At 35.7% G+C, this 20,881-nt stretch overlaps 1 protein-coding gene across 2 annotated transcripts; it reads left to right on the top strand.

Annotated features, from left to right (window-relative positions):
* The first annotated feature begins 4,270 nt into the window (after positions 1-4,270).
* On the top strand, positions 4,271-20,877 carry prkg2 (protein kinase cGMP-dependent 2). Of its 2 annotated transcripts, none has more exons than XM_067406184.1 (19): positions 4,271-4,418; positions 5,944-6,440; positions 8,444-8,610; positions 9,278-9,391; positions 10,047-10,152; positions 10,876-10,939; positions 12,292-12,369; positions 13,527-13,621; positions 13,851-13,919; positions 14,000-14,098; positions 14,759-14,912; positions 15,032-15,168; positions 15,456-15,545; positions 16,148-16,289; positions 16,373-16,536; positions 16,633-16,755; positions 16,869-16,931; positions 18,437-18,503; positions 19,356-20,877. In XM_067406184.1, exons 1-19 carry the CDS (start codon positions 4,296-4,298, stop codon positions 19,449-19,451), a joined length of 2,448 nt encoding a protein of 815 aa, XP_067262285.1. In that variant the 5' UTR covers positions 4,271-4,295; the 3' UTR covers positions 19,452-20,877. The 2 variants fall into 2 exon arrangements, with proteins under 2 accessions (XP_067262285.1, XP_067262286.1); XM_067406185.1 differs by having other exon boundaries at positions 4,320-4,418; positions 5,908-6,440.
* Positions 20,878-20,881: the final 4 nt, after the last annotated feature.

Genomic DNA, 20,881 nt, shown 5'->3' with positions numbered 1-20,881 from the left:
CAGCTCACTGTGTAAGATAATTCTCCCAAGTGCTGTTGGCCATAGTCAGTGGTGAATGGTGTTATGTCGTCCTCTGGTGGTGAAGTGGAAAACTACATCATACAAACTAGGGGGCACTTGTTCTTACAGGGAGGAGGTTTATCATACCTGTGGTAGTTGGGATTTAAGTCTACTTGTAGGATGTATTAGTTTTTATTAATGTTATTATATTAATATTTTCTATTTTCCTTTGGTTTTATTTATTGGCCTCAAAAATATCTGTAGTTGTCCTGTTTTTGCCTGCTTCATTGTTTTCAAATATTTTAAAGATTTTTACAGACTTTATTAAATTCTGTTATTTTGTACTAGGTACATGTTTTATAGTAATCAGATACTGCCCTATCTAATATTTTATAATGTTTATAAAAGTTTGTATGAGGAAAAACTAATATTTGAAGGTACTAGCACACAATATGAAGTTAATGTATGTCGGATGATGTCAAGTCTACCCTTTTTTGGAAACTTTCCACAAGTACAATTTTTTTTTTTTCCCGATGTAAATATCATGTCTTTCTCCATTCTGTATATTGGTATGTATTTTAATTGTTCGGGCAGATTATAGAACCTCATGAATAGTGGTATGGAGTGAACAAGAAAAAAAAAAAAAGAGGAATTAAAGAATGCTTATGAAGCTATTTGAGTCTTTTGTGTTTATATGCATGTCATAATTTTGTTTGGAAATTCAAATATTAGGAATATTGCCATTGAAAAAGATTTGCCAAGTAAGCAAGATTCTGAGGGGATGAGTTTTAGGTTTATTATAGCCTATACTTAAAGGATAATTGGTCTCTTTATGAAACTGTCTTAGGGCTGCATAAATTCAAACAAAACACAGTAAAAACAGCAATATTGTTTTCCATTTGAATATAGTTTAAAATGTAATTTATTCCTGTGATGGCAAAGCCGAATTGTTATTAGCCATTACTCCAGTCTTCAGTGTCACATGATCCTTCAGAAATCATTCTAATATGCTGATCTTATCAATGTAAAAACAGTTGTGCTGCTTAATATTTCTGTGGAAACCATTTTTTTTTTCAGTGTTCTTTGATGAATAGAAAGTATTCGAAATATAAAACTTTTGTAACAATGTAAGAGTCTTTACTGTCACCCTTGATCAATTTAACCTTTAAAAAATCCTCTGTAATATAAATAGTGGAAGGAGGGTCCAGATCTAGTAACTTCTGTATATGCAAGCAATTTTAGTTGGTAATGAATAAATGTAAAATATCAGTTCTGATGTTGTAGAGCGTATTTACGCAGATTTCTGCATGACCAGGTTTGAAGTGGTCTGTGAAGTTCAGCTGGTCCTCAAACAGTGCTCCAAAGTTCCTGACTGACCTGGATGGTGTTATTGTCGATGAGTCCAGCTGAACGGTGATGCTGTGATGAATTGCTCGGCTATGTTGAGCTGGAAGTGCTCGTTTATCCAGGCCGAGATTTGTGCAGCCCACTGTAGGATCCCCGGGGTGTAATGAGAGGTAGAGCCGTGAGTCTTCAGCAGTAGCCTATGTTGTGGTCGCTCCAAGCAATGTTGTGTATAAGAGGAGGGCGCACTGAAAAATGTCAGAGCACGCCATTTTCTGACGATGGCTTATTTTAAAGATGTTAGAACAAAAATCTGATCTGTAATCAATTTATATTCTATTTATGTAGATTACATTTCCATAGCATACGAAATATATTTATAGGACTTCTAAATAATGTTCTGACATTGTTTAAAAAACCACCATGTATGTATTTAGGCCTAATGTTTTGGGATTGGTTCAAATTCAAACGTTAATATAGGAGAATAATGTGTCTCTGTCTCCATCTACTGGTCAACTGCACAAACAATTAGTTATGACAACATCAGCTTTCTAAGACTACTTTAAATTTATTTCATTACGGTTTGGTGTAGTTCTTGGTCACGTGCAGATATTAGTAGAATTTTGTATATTATATTTTATTATATATATTAGGCTATGTAGCCCAGCCTATTTGCTGAAAGTATGTGATGCACAGTTCATGTGAGTGACAACTTTGAGTGATATATTGGTCATTTCCATTGCCAGAGGCTTTAGCCACTCTGATGTACGTCACTGGTTCTGATTCACGTAAATGCAGTTAAATCAATGGGATTGCTGTAGTAGCACTATATGTGCAAAATCTTTCTCTCTCGCTGTAAATGATGGATCATGAATGTGAATAGAAACGTTCTACAGCTCAGACAGGATTTTGAGACCAGTAGGCCTACTGTATTGGGATGTCTAGTCTAGAATGTTCTACACCGTTTACACTTTAAATTGTTTGTTTTAAATTTTATATAATTCATTTTCTCATTGATATGCATTGATGCATTAGATATGATAGCACACATACATCTTGGAGACGTCTATTTGATGAGTGTGTTTACATCTGGAAGATGTATTTTTTAGAGTGTTTGCTCATCTGCAATACGTCTATACCCAGATAGCACACGTACGTCTGCAAGACGTCTGTTAAAGATCACTTCATCTGGAAAGCATCTGCTGTTTGCAAACATCTAATAGACGTCTTTAAGATTTCAGTTTTACATACATTCTAAATCATAAACATCTTAAAGACGTCTTCTAAACGTCTGTTTGACATCTGACAGGATACGTCCTATAGACGTATTCCAGATGAGCAAACACCCTAAATAACACGTCTTCCAGACGTAAACACGCACATCAAATAGACGTCTCCGAGATGTACGTGTGCTATCAGGGTAGGACTTTTCCTGTCAGATGTCAATTAGACGTTTAGAAGATATCTTTAAGATGTTTATGATTTAGAATGTTTGTAAAACTGACATCTTAAAGACGTCTATCAGATGTTTGTACACAGCAGATGCTTTCCAGATGATATGACCTTTAACTGATATCTTTCACATATATGCATTGAATTTTTGTTGTTCCACTATGCGGGGTAAGTTGTCAGAATAGAACCTGCTGTTAAACTTCACATGCTTTTCAGCAATATATAATGAAACAATTATGAAACACAAAACAATGGATGAAACGGCAAAATGTTAAAAAAAAACAAACTCGTTTTTGCCCAACAGATCTTGTCATTAACCTGTTAACTGTCACTGGCACACCAGTGGCCCACAGCCATTACATATTTAAAACAGTAATATCATATATTAAACCTAAACTAATCTTGACAAACTATATATCATTTGTATCATTTATATCATTTAGTTTTCATATTTGCTGATTTTCAAAATAAATTACAGTAAGCAGTAATTTATCAATTTGCAACAAGCATATTTTCATCCTCATAAGGCATGTTCAGACCTTTATTTTGAAATAGCGATGAACATGAAAAAAGCGTGTTTTCACGCCAAGAGTTTAAAAGATAATATACATTAATTTTTTTAAATTTTTTTTTTAGAAAAAAAGGTCTGAAAATGTTTTTAATAGAAAAAAAATACATTTATGATTGTGGCGGCAATCCATATCCCACATACATGTTGTTTTTATGTTTATTAGAGGCTGAATTCATATCAAATTCTGCCAAACTTCCCATACTACTTTTTATATAGGATGTCTACTTCATAAATTGTATGAAAATAATGGAAATAATCCATTATCACTCAAAACATATATGGAAATGGAGGCGGCCTTATATAATCAGTAATGGAGCTTGGTTGTCATCTAGTGAAAAAGTGTGGTACTGCGCCCAAACAAAATCTTACTGAAAGCTCATTTTTTGAGATATCAACCTGAAATTTGGAGCACAACTTGTTCAGATTTTTGGTTTTTAGAGTAAAACTTGTTTTGTAAAATATATATTTTATATAAAATATTATATTTTTACATAAACTTCTATAACTTTTTTTCTATTTCACTTACATTAGTTATTTCACTATTACAATAATCTTCCAAATTCATCTTTAAACAAGACCAGCCTTATGTCTATATTCCAAAGTATTCTTGAATTACAACCATTTAAGTTTGGATAGTGCATTTTCATGTCTATAAAAAAAAATGGGGGTGACAGATAACAGGTTAATAAATTACACATTTATAACATTTAAAGCGTGACATTTAAAACAACAGTATTTCATTAAACCATTAACACTTCAGCAGGCGCTTCAGTAAACAAAAAATAAATGAATAATTGAGTAATGACATAAAAAATAAAGAGAGAGAGAGAGAGCGAGAGCGAGAGAGAGCGATCTATTAAATCCTGCTGTCATGAAGCCATCACGTCTGCTAAAGGGATTGAGTGTAGTTATTGTGGAGAAATGACACATGCTGCCCAGTGTGTGCGCGTCAACAGAGCAGTGCTGCTGCCTCAAACACGACACTCTCTTTCAACCGTCTTCTTTTACTTTCCAGAGAAACGTCGAAGAAGTGTTCCTGTACACGAAAACGGTAGGGTTTTTCTTGTCATTTAAAACTAAACTTTACGTCTCTCACTGGCGTTTAGTTGTTAGGTGATAAAACGGAAGAACAGGTGTACGTTAACGTCCTCATGGCTTATGCAAAAGCGCGAAATTAACGTAAAAGCAGGCTATATATCATTTTAAAATTATTGACATTTTTGTCATCGTTATAAAAAACTATATTTATTTTAATTTTATTTCCCATTTAGCTTAGCATGAGGGTTACGTTAAAATGTATTTCCTTCTGTAAACATCCTGTCTAAATTAAATCTAAAATCTCTCGTGGATGTAAGGACATAAAGCTAATCAAATTTCCTGTGAATTCAACATAAGATTGGATGCAAACAAAATCACTTATTGAGTTGCATTGGCTACTTTGTGTTTAACAAAGTTTAAGTGTGGAGATCTGTATGAGGTCTGCTCAGAGGTGCTGTAAATACTGTGATTGTGCTCAAACATTCTTCCTTGTGGTGGGAATGTCCAGTGTCTATTGTGTGTTTGTAACCCAAAGTGAATTACAAAACATCCTATTTCATTTTTTTCCATCAATGAAAAGAATGACAAAGAATGACATCACCAGATAGTCCAGGAAAGAGCATACTGCACACTCATGGGGTGCTGGTGCCATCCGGTATTACTGTGCCTCTAAATTATTGATTAGGTCTAAATCACTGGGGCCAACAGATCTCTGGTGAAAAGATCTCTCGCTCTCACTCTTTATCTGCCATGATATGAAAATGTGAACGATCATTCTGTCTTGTGTCTCTCATAATGAGAGACATGACGGGCAGATGAAAGGCTTGGGAGGATCCCCTAACCTTTACCATCAAAGTTGTGTTCTGTAGGGCCCAAATGCCAGCAACAAATTTGACAACAAAAGATCAGCACACACCCTGAAGGAGCAGCAGCATTATCTATATTATTAATCAAGAAAACTGTGTTGCGACAGGGACTAAATGGCAATCTCATCATTATTAAATCATTATTAAAATTAATACACCATGCGCAATCACACGCATATTTAATCCTCAAGCTTCGGTTGTCCCTGAGACCTTCTTGATGTACTCGTGATGTAGAACTAAATTAACCCAAGTGCTTTATTAAATTTTATTAAATTACCTTGACTCAGAAGTCATATATTATAAAAACTAAAATAGTATCTCAGTGATAATAAAATAACTAAAATATTCATATGTTTTACCGCAAATTTAGAACTCCAGTTTTCAGAAATTACTGCATTGTATTATTACATTGATATATTGTTTTTATATATATATATATATATATATATATTGTTTATATATACACATATGGGGTCTCTGAGATGCCATGCAGATGTAAAAATGTTTTCAATTTTGTTTATAATCACTTTAGTGTTAAATAAGTTTTTCAAGCCATTTAATTGACAGACAGAAAATGAGGGTTAAGACTGAATAGCCTTTACTTATTTTAATTATATTCGGTGATGTCATCCACAGCAAACTGAACTTGAACTTGATCATCTTTTATTGTAGAATAAAACTGGCAAAATGGGAAATGGTTCTATGAAGCTGAATCCTCTCAAGCAGGTCAGTGGCTCGGCCAAATCCAAAAACAATGGGGAAACAAGCTCAGTTCCTCAAGTCCTTAGAGTTAGAGTGGAAGAGTTAGAGAGTCAACTGAAGAAGAAGGATGAAGACCTGAATGCCAAGGAGCTTCAGATCAAACATCTAGAAGAGCAGCTGACCCAGCAGAGACAGGCCATCTCAGAGATCTCTGATGCTTTGAGGAACAAGTGTTTCCAACTCAACAAGCTCCAGGATGCACTGAAGAATCAAGGGGAGTTGGGTCTCCTGCCATCACCTATCAAGGAAAAGGTCAGTCAGTGTCTCACTGGCCTGCTCAGAGATACCCTCAACAGGAGGAAAGGAGCAAAAGCTGGAGTTTCTGCAGAGCCTTCATCCAGAACGTATGATTCCAGCGGTATACCCAAGTTCTACTTTGAGAGTGCACGAGTCTGGAAAGAGCATAGGTGAGAAATTTGATTCATTTTCTGCTTTTGAGGCTAAATTCCTTCCAGGATGTGATTGCCAATAGTGGTTATGGTAGTATATGGCACTGGGTATATTTAAAGGGTTAGTTCACCCAAAAATGAAAATTCTGTCATTGATTACTCACCCTCATGTCGTTTCACACCCGTAAGACCTTCATTAATCTTCGGAACACTAATTAAGATTTTTTTGATTAAATCAAAGAGGTATATGAATCAACACTTTCAAGGTCCAGAAAGGTATTGAAGACATCGTTAAAACAGTCAGCGTGACTGCAGTGGGTCCACTTTCATTTTATGGAGCGACGAGAATACTTTTTGTGCGCAAAAACAAAACAAAAATAACGACTTTATTCAACTATATCTTCTGTTCTGTGTCATTCTCATACATCGTTTACGTCCAGCGCTTCAAGGTTCTACGTCAGAATGCCGACTCATTATTGGATGTCCCCTGCGTCAGCATCACACAAAATACTGAGCTGGCGTTCCGGCGCTACCCTGTGCTCTCTACGTCAACTGCGTAGGAGACTGACATAGAAGAGTTTGTTGAATAAAGTTTTTTTTTTTTTTTGGTGCTCAAAAAGTATTTTTGTCACTTCATAAAATTAAGTTTGAACCACTGCAGTCACGTCGACTGTTTTAACGATGTCTTCAATACCTTTCTGGACCTTGAAAGCGTTGATTATATTGCTGTCAATGGATGAGTCATACCTCTCGGATTTCATCAGAAATATCTTAATTTGTGTTCCGAAGATGAACGAAGGTCTTACGGGTGTGGAACGACATGAGGGTGAGTAATTAATGAGAGAAATTTAATTTTTGGGTGAACTAACCCTTTCAGAAATATGCCTATAAATGTATAGAGTACATTTTTAGACAAAATATTGCCAGTTACTTTGTATATTTTTTGCTCCGCCAACGGAAATAGTTCCATGCGAAGTCAAAGCAGAATTTGTTGCGTTTCTGAGCAACAGTATTCTGTACTTTTAAATGAATCATTGAATGAATGATTCACTTATAAATACGTTCCTTGTTGCCACCTACTGTTCTAACAATGATGCGCCAACACGGACAAGGGGAGTGATACAAAATGTAAACTTCCTTATGCATGTGAACTGGTGATATCAGCACTCTTGGAGCATTGAAGTATGGTGTTACATGGGATCCTCTAACCTATCGACAACAGTGGCTACTACAGTCACAGAATTAGATTGTCACAGAATTTGGTATAACATGGGAACTAAGGCCAGAAACATACTTTACACAAATATGTGAATGTAGCCGCGAGTGCTTGGTCAGCATATGCACTGTACTTGCATTCGGTTATAAGCTTCTAGCTATGCAAGATCAAACTTTTTTTCATTGCAAAATACAAGCGCTGTCCAAGAGCTCAGGGCTGCATTCGCATACCACCGTAAAGTGTGTTTTTGGCCTAACAGCTGGTATTGTACAAGCCATATTGGCACTGTTGGCTGATATCATAAGGAATAAATGTGTTTTAAAACTGTATGTTTGTGAGCGTAAGGTTACATTAACAGGTCATGTTGTGTGTTTTGTGTGTGCATACTGTATGTGCGTGGGTTTGAACAAGAATATTCATTATTGTATCAAGCATCCTCAAAGAGCTAAAATAGATGTGCCATTTTTTCATGTTGGTAATTAGTCTGTTTTTCATATGTTAAGCTCATTATGTTGGGAGGCTTAAGTTGGTCTAATCTGCCTTCAAAACACCATGCTGAGATTCATTATCCTGTCTCTATTCTAACACTGAAAATGACTGGTGCCCATCATAGCGAGAACTCTCCAATTAGTCCATCTTGAATAATTTGTTCTCAGTCAACCCAAGTGACAGTCCAAGAATAACAGTATCACAGCAGTCACAACTTTAAGCAAAATAGTATTCTGAATCTTTCATAATATTTTTTATTTTTGGATCGAAAATTAGACAATTTCAGCACAATTTTGTTAACCAATATCTTTAACAGTGTAAAGAAGCTCCTCACAGATGCTTTGAATAAGAACCAGTATCTAAGGAGACTAGAAGTGCAACAGGTCAAAGACATGGTGGAATGCATGTATGAGCGGACGTACCAGCAGGGAGAATACGTCATAAAACAAGGAGAGCCGGGAAACCACTTATTTGTGCTTGCAGGTATGAATCGAGTAATGAATTATGCTATTCCATTATAATCACACTGGTTATACTGTCAGATAAAATGTGAAAAATTGTACCTTTATGGGGCCACAGCTTGTCACGGGGGACAGTACCCTTAAAGGGACAACTTTTATCGACCCCTAAAAGGTGCATATTGTTACTTTAGAGTTGTAATGTGTACCTTTAAAAGGATGCTTCACCCAAAAATAAAAATTCTATCATCATTTACTCACCCTCAAGTTTTTCTAAACCTGTGTGAATTTCTTTCTTCTGCTGCCCTCCCACATTCTTCAAAATATCTTCTTTTGTGTTCAACAGAAGAAAGAATCTCACACAGGTTTAGAAAAACTTGAGGGTGAGTAAATGATGACAGAGTTTTTATTTTAGGTCAAACTATCCCTTTAAGGTACTACTATGCACCTTCTAGGGCTAGGTACAGAGATGCTCTTTTAAGGGTACTGCCACAATGGCTGTTGTTTACCTAAACGTACATTTTGCACAATGTTTCTGATTGTAGGCATTAGTATAAAGATTATATGAAGAAATATATGCATATGTCATTAGTTAAAAGCATTAAAAGTGCAAATTAAGGTGCAAATTCAATCAGAATGCAACATTTTGTTGCAAAAAATAATTTGTGTTTAAGTACTGTTTCTTCTTACAGATGGCAAGCTGGATGTCTATCACCACAACAAACTGCTCACATCAATAGCAGTCTGGACCACATTTGGTGAATTAGCCATCTTGTACAATTGCACCAGGACTGCATCGGTCAAAGGTGAAGTTCTTCCTTTGTGCTTCATTCTATCTCCCACATTAGATGTGTATGAGTAGTATAATTCTGTTTCTATACTATGTTATATTATTGGCTCATGCAGAATTGAAATGGTGCCTGCACGGCAGCTATTTGTGCGTTTAGTTCATGCTGTGACCATAGATTGGCCTTGTGTAGCCACAGGCTATCAAATAAACACCAGTGAGAACTAAAACACCATTGTTTTGTCTTGTAGCGTTAATCTCATTGGCTTGTCAGTAATTTTGTTTGCTTGTTTTTGTGGTCAGATGTACCATCTCTAAGGCCTTCCCTCATAATATCTTTTATTCCCACTCATGAAAAAGCACTGATGTGCGGTAAAACATGGGTACCAATAATGTTAAATTATAAATCAGTGTGGTGCTTTCTTTCTGTGGTGAATTTTTAATGTGACCATTAACAGTCTTAATATTACAAAAATGTAATTTCTTACTTTGATACTTAAAATATGTTGTGTACCAAATCACCATGATAAAATTTAATCACTTCCTAATGGTCCTATTGGAAGCAGCTGTTTTTTCCTGGTCACTGAACCACTGAAGTTTAAATGGACACCACTCAGTGAAGAACGAAGAAGCTCTTGGTATTTCCCTTACCTGCTGTTTTGTTATGATCACAGCGGCCAGCAATGTGAAGACATGGGCCCTCGATCGAGAAGTCTTTCACAACATCATGCGGATGACTGCAGAGGCTCGACACGAGCAATACCGCAACTTCCTGAGGAGGTAACTGTTCATCCCTCCCGCTGTTTACTATGGTGTTCTACCACATAATGTGTAGCCAAGCATTAGCTGGACCTGAAAACATCAAAGAGCAGGTTTTGCATGAAATGTTGTGGAGATCAAACACAAAAAATGTTTTTCTTTCATGGCATTAGCAATGCTATTGATAAATAAGGTCAGTTCACGGTCTGGTTGAAGTGACCTCTGTGACCTTGTTCATATAACTTAGTTTAAATTGCAAACATGAAAGGAGGAAAATGAAATAATTCAATTTGAGGACTCTTGAAGACATTCTAATAAGAAAGGATTGAGAGACATTATCTTAAATTAGATGAAATAAACACAACTGTTCTCCATAACCATCATTTCAATCTGAGTCAGAGGGGCAATCTTAAATTGTTTGTATCAGTTTAGTCATATGAGAGTCATAGATCAAAATTTAAATCAATATGTTTTGAGTTATGTTGTTAAGAAAAATGAACATTGAGCTAAAAAATGAATGATGATTAAATGTATAAAAGGCAAAAATTTCAAAAAAGATATATTTAGAAAATCAAATGATGCTTCATTGCTTGTTTCCTACAAATGTCCTAACATATTTTATTTTATTTTATTTTATTTTATTTTATTTTATTTTATTTTATTTTATTTTATTTTATTTTATTTTATTTTATTATTATTTTTTTATTTATTTTATTTTATTTTATTTTATTTTATTTTATTTAGTGTTTCACTTCTTGCCAGTCTACCTGGGGACAAACTAACTAAGATTGTGGACTGCTTAGAGGTGGTAAGTGCAACCTTTTAACATTAATAAAATCTGGTGATTCAAAAAAAAAAAAAAAAAAATCTAACCAGCCCAATCTGATCTAAAATATCTATCTGTAGTGAAGTTTTCAGATGTCTAAATCCAAACATGACCATTTCGAACAAGCAGTGTTGATATTGTATCATTCATCACTTGCCCCAGTATATTGTTACCGTAGGCTGTGCGAAGTGTTCGCTCCAATCGAGGGGACGAGTGATTTGTTAAAGATGTTTGTAGCAGCCAGTGTAGGCTGCTGACTGATTTATTCCATTACTCCATGAGGGGCCAAAGTGAGTTTTTCTAAAAGAGTGTGGGCTTTGTCAACTCAACGTCAAATAAGCATCCTCATGTTCTTCCATGTTGAAAAAACATCAAGGACATTCTTCTCGATTGTCGGCCCTGGGGTCGAATGGGAGAATGCCGTTATTCAATCACTCCGATGGAGTTGATTATATTCCCCTCTCTAGGGGTAGGGGAGCAATGTAACCCAATAGTGGCCCAGATGTTTTGGACTGAAACATGCAGATAATATGGAACTCTATCATTAAACAGTGGGGAATGGAATGCAGACGGGATGCTAGAAGCAGACAAATGTTTTGAGACCCTCAGAGGAGCGTGGCATATCTAGAGAGCTTCTCTAATGAAACAGCAGAGCTCTTTCAGAAAAACAGTTGGGGATGGAGATTGTGGAGAACATGGACCAGAGAAATTAAGACTCAAAGAATGTCTTGGAATGCCTCTGACGGACCACTAAAATGTTCTAGAATGGTTTAATGATTCAGTTGGGCAAAACTCAGTCTAATTTGAAAAATTCTAAACAAAATTTAATCTCAAATTTCAGGTGAATCATTCCATTCCACTGTAAATATAACATTATTTTAGCAAATCACTCAAAAACATTCTTGTTCTTCCACTGAATTGGAGGGATATCAGTTCAGGTACAGAGTTCTCAAGCTCTAGGCAACAAAAGTAACAACAACAATTGCAAAAAAATAGTCATGTAAACAGCTTATTCTAGAGTATTAAAACCAGTTCCAAAATTCTGTTTTCTGTTATTGTTATTTATTATAAAGAGGTTTAACTGTTTTAATGGTTAGTGAAGTGTTACCTTAATGTCAGCCGTAAAATTTAACTTCTTTTAATGAAGAAACACATTTTATCAAGTATGTAAGTAAGCAGTAAGTGTTAGAGACATATCTTATTATATCATTGTGAAAGCAGACATGGCAGCCTTCCTGTTGTCTCCCTCGGGGAATCTCTCCGGGAACATGACAGCAGTGGCTTGATGGTAAAATCAATAGCTAAATGAGTTTTGTCTTCCGTTTCCTGATCAGGAGTATTATAATAAAGGAGACTACATCATTCGGGAGGGAGAAGAAGGAAACACTTTTTACATAATCGCCAATGGAAAGGTAATTTGCAATATATTATCATCATTTTGTTTTGTCAGCGCTTGGTTTTGTGTATTTACTGTATTTAGTGTACCATGCTGAATACTGAATCATGTCTCATGAGGTTACATATACTAAAAAGGAATTTTCTACTGTAATTTAAAATGTAAAAAAATTATGTGCCTTTGTGATGATTATTGATTTCCTCCTTTCTGGGAACTTTTAGTAATTATAAAGTGTATAGCCCTTCATCATGCCTACTGAAGACGATAGTGTGTACATAATTTTAGGTACATTACCTATGTACCTATAATTTTAAGGTACATATAGGGTCAATTCAGGGTGATTGGGACACTTTTTGCCACTGAGATGACATGGAAAAAGTGTCCCAATTAACCTGAATTCACCCTTCTACCCAGGTTATGTTGTGTACTCACACCATTCAATGCTAAAGCAAAACCATCAAAAAACAAATGTGATTTATCCCATTTTAGGCACCATTTTCCACTCCACTAATCCTCATGGACTTCACTGCAGACACTGATCTAGGTCTGTGGGAGGTCAAATGCGTTCTGATAAATCAGTAATTCGACACTGAAGGGGTTAAGAGACAGGACTCTCCACTGGGAAGCAACAGGAACTGTTTAGCATGAGCTAGTCAGGCTTGGATCCCCTGTTGATTTCTGCTCTACTGTCGCTCAAGATGGGGGGGAGGAAGATGTTTTACTGAGGGGGAGAGAATTTAATTACCGGAAATGATGGTTCTCGTCAGCCTGTCGCCACCGTGTCCGAGAGCGTGTTGGGAATAAGACCATTAGTGCTGGCCACCAAAAACTGCCTATCGGAAAGGTCATGAGGGTCATTGTGGTTTAGTGGATCATTTTCCAGGATTGAGAATGAATCAGAGTTCAATGAACTAACTCCATTTCTACAATATCATTATTATTGAATACTTGTTGCCTAGAATTGAAGGATTTTAATCTGTGAATGTGGTCTACTCTGCAGTATGTATGTGATGCATACATGAATTCTTTATAATAAAGCATGACATCTATATAATTAAAAATAGTTTTTGACCATGAAGCCAAGAAAAAAGACAGACCATAAAACATATTGTTCTCTTAAACTGAGATGGTTTGTACGTTTTGAAATGCAACCTCTGTCTTTGTGTTGCTCAGATTAAAGTCACACAGAGCACGCAGGATCATGAAGAGCCTCAGATCATCAACACCTTGGGGAAAGGGGATTATTTTGGAGAGAAGGCCCTCATCAGGTGCTGTCCTCCTTCAATCCCCAGCTCAATTCTCATTTCCCCACTTTAATCCTGTTTCAATAACCTTTTGGTATATGGGGACTTTTAGTATCACTGCAGTAACAGAAACTTTGTCTTGTCGACGTGTATATTAGTTAATAGAATATTACAAACATATTCATAGAACTGTCATTTTTAGCTCACTTGATGTCTAATGCACTTAATGTGTTCCTGTTTTGTCAAACTGCAGTGATGATGTCAGATCTGCCAATATAATCGCAGATGAGGATGGGGTGGAATGCCTTGTCATTGATCGAGAGTGAGTTCACACTTTAAGATCATCATTCAGTTGATTATGATTTTTCTAGTCTGTGAAAATAACAATTGGTCTCCTCTTAGAACTTTCAGTCAAACTGTTGGAACTTTTGACGAGCTTAAGAAGTATCTCCAGAGCTATGTCGAGAATTTAGCACGAGACGACAAGAAAAGAAATGCTAAGTAAGTGTCTTTTATAAATAACTATATATGGGAAACAGTGATAATCTTCATGACTCCTTGACTTCTTACCACTTCAGTGTGCTGTAAAATAGCACTACATTTTGTACTATAGGCACAGTTCCTCAAAAAATAAACAAAAAAGGGTTTTGACATAAAGGTAAAAACTAGAGGCTGAGATTTATCACCAATCCCCAATTGACAGACTTTAATAACCAACCATAATGTACAATTGATAATTAAAATCTTTTGATATTATGCAGTGTGAATTTAAGAATATCTCAACTGGTCAGGAGCTATGTTGAAAATGCCAGATTTTACTTTCTGGATTTATCTACCACCTATTTATCTATATATACAGTGGAGTCCACAAGTCTGAGACCACTCATGTTAAATTTTATTACTTAAAATTACTTTATTAAGAGAAAAATGGTCACTGTCTCAAATTTGCTTATTTGTTTAGTGGCCAAGAAGTAATGCAGATTTTAAATGGAAACAAAAATCCCAGGATTTCAATGTGGTCTTAAACTTTCAGACCCAACTGTATTTTTTTTTCCTTTTTGGATGTTTAGTAACCAATTCTAAAATTAGATAAATTTGCCACTCTGTATAATTGAATAATGGCAATCTTCTATCTCTGAAAATCCTTTCTTATTATTTTAGGAGGTCAGGGAGCTGCACCCCACCAACCACACCAGTGTCACATGATATGATAGAGCTGAAAGAGAGAGAGAGCAGCTTTGCATCCACTATACCCTTCAGCTGCCTCGAGGTTATTGCCACGCTGGGAGTTGGAGGCTTTGGCAGAGTTGAACTGGTTAGAAGCTTGTTCACAATAATCACACCTCTTCTTTATGATAATAAACATTCAAACAGAAATCATTCCCACCAAGTGAGGGAGTGAGATGAGCAATAATGATGCCTGTTTTGCTCTAGGTGAAAGTGAAGAATGAGAATGTGACGTTTGCTCTGAAATGCATCAAGAAACGGCACATCGTGGATAATAGACAGGAAGAGCACATCTACTCAGAGAGGAGGATCTTGCTTGAAACAAACTCTCCTTTCATTGTAAAGTATGTTCATCTTGTATATGATCACACTGTTTTAGTAAAGCCTATTTAGTCTTTTTTAGGAAATATCAGAGGATCTTAAAGATAATGTGATCATTGAATTTCACTGTTCATTGCTTTTGAAGAGATATTTATGAATCCACTTAGTGTTCACATGATTAAATTAAGAGAGAAGGATCCCTCCTAAAAGAGCTTAATTTAACCAAACATAAGAGAAAAGCCAGTGGCAGTGAATGTGAATTTCAAAACTTATTTATATCTTGATCTGATCTGTACATTTTTGCTCTTAGAATGTACTGCACTTTCAAAGACAACAAGTATGTATACATGCTGTTGGAAGCGTGTCTGGGTGGAGAGATCTGGAGTCTTCTGAGAGACAGGTGAGCTCCATTTTATGCTAGGGTGACCAAAGCAGAACGGCCCTGGAATTGGGAGCTTTGTCCCGCATACCGCACAACGTGAGCAGTGTCCCGCATTTCAATGTATTTTTTTTTTTTTCTTGAAATCTACAAAACCACAAATAGAAATTTAAAAATAAAAATGGTATTGGTGTTTAAAAAAATCAATTTGTGCAGCCATCAAGTTCTAGCTAGAGTGGGAAAATTACCAACCAACACGTTCGTAAAGAGGAATTTTTCCACTGATGACAACTGAAAAGAATATATGATGCCAGGATGTTCTTATCTACTTCCTCTAGACACATACTGGATAAGAACATCCTGTTCAAACCTAGTTTGAACAAAGTTCAAGATGCATTGAATCTGGTAAAACACAATTAATGGTTACATAGTCTAAAAAAGGAAAATAAGAATGAATCAGAATCAGAATGAGCTTTATTCGCCAAATATGCGCAGACACACAAGGAACTTGTTGTAGCTTTAGTCGCTTTTATTCAAAAATTCCACCCTATTTCATGCAGCCAGAACAGCTACATTTTTACTGATTTGATGCTTATGCTAAAAGTTTCTCTGTTTTGATACAGGGGGAGTTTTGATGAGTACACTGCCAAGTTCTGTGTGGGCTGTGTGACAGAGGCCTTTGACTACCTCCACAACAATGGCATCATATACAGAGACCTGAAGCCTGAGAATCTGATGCTGGATACAGATGGATATGTCAAATTGGTGAGTAGAAGTCAGGAAACTTCACTTAGAATTCACTTATTAAACTCAGTGCGGCGATACTGATTCCAAGCATCTTTTCTCAGGTGGATTTTGGCTTTGCTAAGAAGCTCAAGTGTGGCCAGAAGACCTGGACGTTCTGCGGGACTCCAGAGTACGTTGCGCCTGAGATCATTCTCAATAAAGGTCACGGTCTCAGTGTGGACTTCTGGTCACTTGGAATTCTGATCTTTGAACTTCTTACAGGAAGGTTTGCATCAGCTCAAGTTTCTGGTGGAAAACATTTCATAATACAGATGCATTTGAAAGACCTACTCTAATGTGTTTGATCTGATTGTTCCTCAAGCCCCCCCTTTACTGGCTCAGATCAGATGATTATATACACATTCATTCTGAAAGGAATTGAGAAAATGGACTTCCCTAAAAAGATCACCAAGAGGCCAGGTGACCTTATTCGAAAGCTGTGCAGGTATTATCATGCATCCTTCCTTCTTAACTTATTCTTTTACTTGTTTTCTGAAACTCTTTAGGTCTCTCTGCAAAATATCATAATATGATTTTGTTGTTCTCTTTTTTATGAAGACAAAACCCTTCAGAGCGACTGGGCAATCTAAAGAATGGAATAACTGACATTAAAAAACACAGGTGAGACTAGTCACAGTCTGATGCTGTTTGACTAAAGAATATCCTCCGTCTTATCACTTATGTATTAACACAAAAATATTTGAATATATTATCTGATATGTTTTTACAAAATATTGGTCAGAACTCAGAAAATATCAGACTTTGTACACTCAGTATACTGAACTATGTATGTAGTGTGTTTGCAAATATTTCTACTTATATTTGACTTGTTTTTGAAAAACACACTATGCTTGTTATTTTATTTTTATAATGGTTCCAACTAAATTAGATGGCACCCTAAGTAACCCAAGATCTCTGGATTTATTGCTCCATCATAAACACATCACTCTGAGAAAGCTTAAAGGTGCCCTAGAACACTTTTTCACAAGATGTAATATAAGTCTAATTTGTCCCCTGAATGTGTCTGTGAAGTTTCAGCTCAAAATACCCCATAGATGTTTTATTATTCAATTTTTTAACTGCTTATTTTGATGCATCATTAAATATGCACCGATTCAGTGCGCGTCCCCTTTAAATGCTTGCGCTCCCCGCCCCCAAGCTCGAGACTCTATAATACATTGCATAAACAAAGTGCACACAGCTAATATAACCCTCAAAATGTATCTTTACAAAGTGTTCGTAATGCAGCATGTCGGATCATGTAAGTACAGTATTTATTTGGATGTTTACATTTGATTCTGAATGAGTTTGATAGTAGCTAGGCTGTGGCTAACGGGCTAAAGCTAACATTACACACTGTTGGAGAGATTTATAAAGAATGAAGTTGTGTTTATTAATTATACAAACTGCAAGTATTTAAAATAACAAGTTTTTTCTCTGTGAATACAGTAATAAACGATGGTAACTTTAACCACATTTAACAGTACATTAACAACAAGCTAACGAAACATTTAGAAGACAATTTAGAAATATCACTAAAAATATCATGATATCATGGATCATGTCAGTTATTATTGCTCCATCTGCTATTTTCCGCTGTTGTTCTTGCTTGCTTACCTAGTCTGATGATTCTGCTGTGCTGTTCCAGCTGTTAATACTGGCTTGTCTAATGCCTTGAACATGGGCTGGTATATGCAAAAGTTGGGGGCGTACATATTAATGATCCCGACTGTTGCGTCACAGTTGGTGTTATGTTGAGATTCGCCTGTTCTTCAGAGGTCTTTTGCACAAATCAAATTTACATAAGAAGGAGGAAACAATGGTGTTTGAGGCTCACTGTATGTCATTTTCATGTACAGAACTCAAATTATTTAACTATGCTGAGGTAAATTCAATTTTCAATTCTAGGGCACCTTTAATCAAATCATTCAGCAAATTTGAAGAGATTCTAATCTTGACCTTTTTTGCCAGTAAACAGGTTTCTATCATGTTAGCAAACATTACATTTGTATTCACATTTTGAAAGTGGGCATCCATAAACACTAACTTTGAAATGTGTCATTGTCACCTACATTGTATGTTTTACAATGTTTTTTTAATTCATGATGTTGTTCTTTGGTGTTTAGATGGTTTACAGGGTTTAGCTGGAGTGGTATGAAATCCAGAACTCTGATATCACCACTTAAACGAGAGGTAAGACACACCTTATCTAGAGAATTATTATGGGATCATTTATCATACCATGACATGTACACCAACATTCAAAAATTTGGGGTCAGAGATAGAAGTCTCTTATGCTCACCAATGCGCATTTATTTGAACAAAAATACAGTAAAAAACAGTAATATTGTGAAATGTACAACAGCCCCTTTTTATGTTAATATAATTTAAAATGTAATTTATTCCTCTGATGGCAAAGCTGATTTTTTTCAGCATCATCGTTACTCCAGTCTTAAGTGTCACGTGATCCTTCAGAAATCATTCTAATATGCTGATTTGGTGCTCAAGAAACAATTCTTATTATTATCTGTGTTGAGAACAGTTGTGCTCCTTAATATTTGTGTGGGAAGGAAGTATTTTTTGATGAATAGTTCATTAGATAGACAAAAGAACAGCATTTATTTGAAATAGAAATCTTTTGTAACATTATATATTAATGTCTTTTATAAATATTAATTATTTATAAAGTTAAATATATTAATTTATAATTTATAAAGTAAATTATAAATTAAATTATAAAGTATAATTTATAAATGTATTATTCATATATATATATATATATATATATATATATATATATATATATATATATATATATATATATATATATATATATATTAATTATTTAAAAAGTTTTAAAGATACATTAAAATATTAATGTATTTACTTTCACGTTCAACCAATTTACTGCATCCCTACAGAATAAAAGTATTCATTTCTTTCAAAAGAAAAAAATCTTACTGTCCCCAAATTTTTGAACAGTAGTGTATCCTTCCTGTTTCTCTCACTATTTATTTGATCTGTTTTTTTTTTTTTTTTCTCTAGGTGAAGGGACCCACTGACCACAGTTACTTTGACAGTTATCCTCCTGAAGAAGACATCCCTCCAGATGAAATGTCGGGTTGGGACACCGACTTCTAACTGACCCCTCGATGCACTCATGTGCTCAAACATTGTGAGTTAAACAAAACTCTTCTGCCATTTGTCCTCTCCATCATGCCAGCCTTTTTTCCAAGGAACCTCAGACCATAAAGCCAACAGAACCAGTGTATGTGTCGCAACAATGGACTCCTTGACCGAAGGCTGCTGTTAGTGCAGTGGGAAGCACAGCAGAGGAGGAGACACATAAGAAAGGAATTGTTTCACGATGTACTCATACATTGCAATTATAAACATTGTTGAATTTGACTGAAACTTGTACCATTGAGATATCAGAGCAGGATCAGTCTGTGAGAATGATGTAACCGGGGCATCATAGAGGAGGATGGTGTGAAACCATTGGTAATATTTACCTTTAGACATGTGGAACGTTTTGTGGTTTGGCAGGAGGGTGAGATGTTCCTTGTTTTAGAAGCGTTGGTGATGTCACGTATTTGAGCTCCTGAAGGTAATAACCACCTGCGACTGTGAATGCCACTGATGAGGTTTGAAAGGTTAACCTCAGCGGGTGACTGGCACTGCAGTTTGTGCAACTCAAGCAGAGTTCTGTGTAAAGTAGTATTTTTAGTGACTTTTCCTAAAGTCTAAGTACCTCAGGGGCCTCATTTCTAAAATGTTGTGTAGAAACGGTCCTACATTTGTACTACAATACGTATGCACAGAAAACAAGTGTACGCCTCTCTTTTAGATGAGAAGTGATCTTGAACTTGCACGCAGCTGAATGCTTTCAGTTCTTCGCCTTTGTAAGCGACACCTAATTAATATCATTAACATTTAAAAAATCACCAGTCATCATCCAAATCCTGTAATTTAGAATGGCGAACTGCAAGAATAGCTTAGATTTCCAAAAACCTGCAGTACTCTGACAAGGAAAAGTGTGTATGTCTGCTCAGACCCTGACGTGGCGCTAAGAACTTTTCCACGTTAAAGACCATTTTTATAAATATGAGCACTGGCATGGATTTCTGAGGACGCATACTGTAATCTGTCTGTACACACGCTTTATAAATGAGGCCCCAGATGTCTCAAACCTCTGCATCTGAGCCAGATATGTTTGTGCTGATGTAATGTTTGATGCTTGCGTGAATAAGAAAAATGTCTTTCTTTTTTGTGTAAGAATTTAGATTTTTTTTTTTTTTTGAGTCATCCTGAAAGATTCTACAAAGACGTTTTACATTAATTGTATATTAAAATGTTAACTAAAATGTAAAAACATGAGCATTTCTTCTTTTTTGTTCCCAGCACATTTCGAGTTCAGCACTTGGTGCACACTAGCGATTTGTAAATATCTACTAAATAATGGACTTTGATGTTTGTGTGCTAACTTTCCAGACCTTATTGACCCATTAAGCAATTTACATCATGTTCCATGATGCAGCACTCAATATAATTTTTGATTACATAACAATACA

Source organism: Chanodichthys erythropterus, chromosome 13 (assembly GCF_024489055.1).
Source record: "Chanodichthys erythropterus isolate Z2021 chromosome 13, ASM2448905v1, whole genome shotgun sequence".
In the NCBI taxonomy this organism is placed as follows: domain Eukaryota; kingdom Metazoa; phylum Chordata; class Actinopteri; order Cypriniformes; family Xenocyprididae; genus Chanodichthys; species Chanodichthys erythropterus.
The sequence above is the reverse complement of the archived record's forward strand: the minus strand, read 5'-3'. Positions and strand labels throughout refer to the sequence as shown.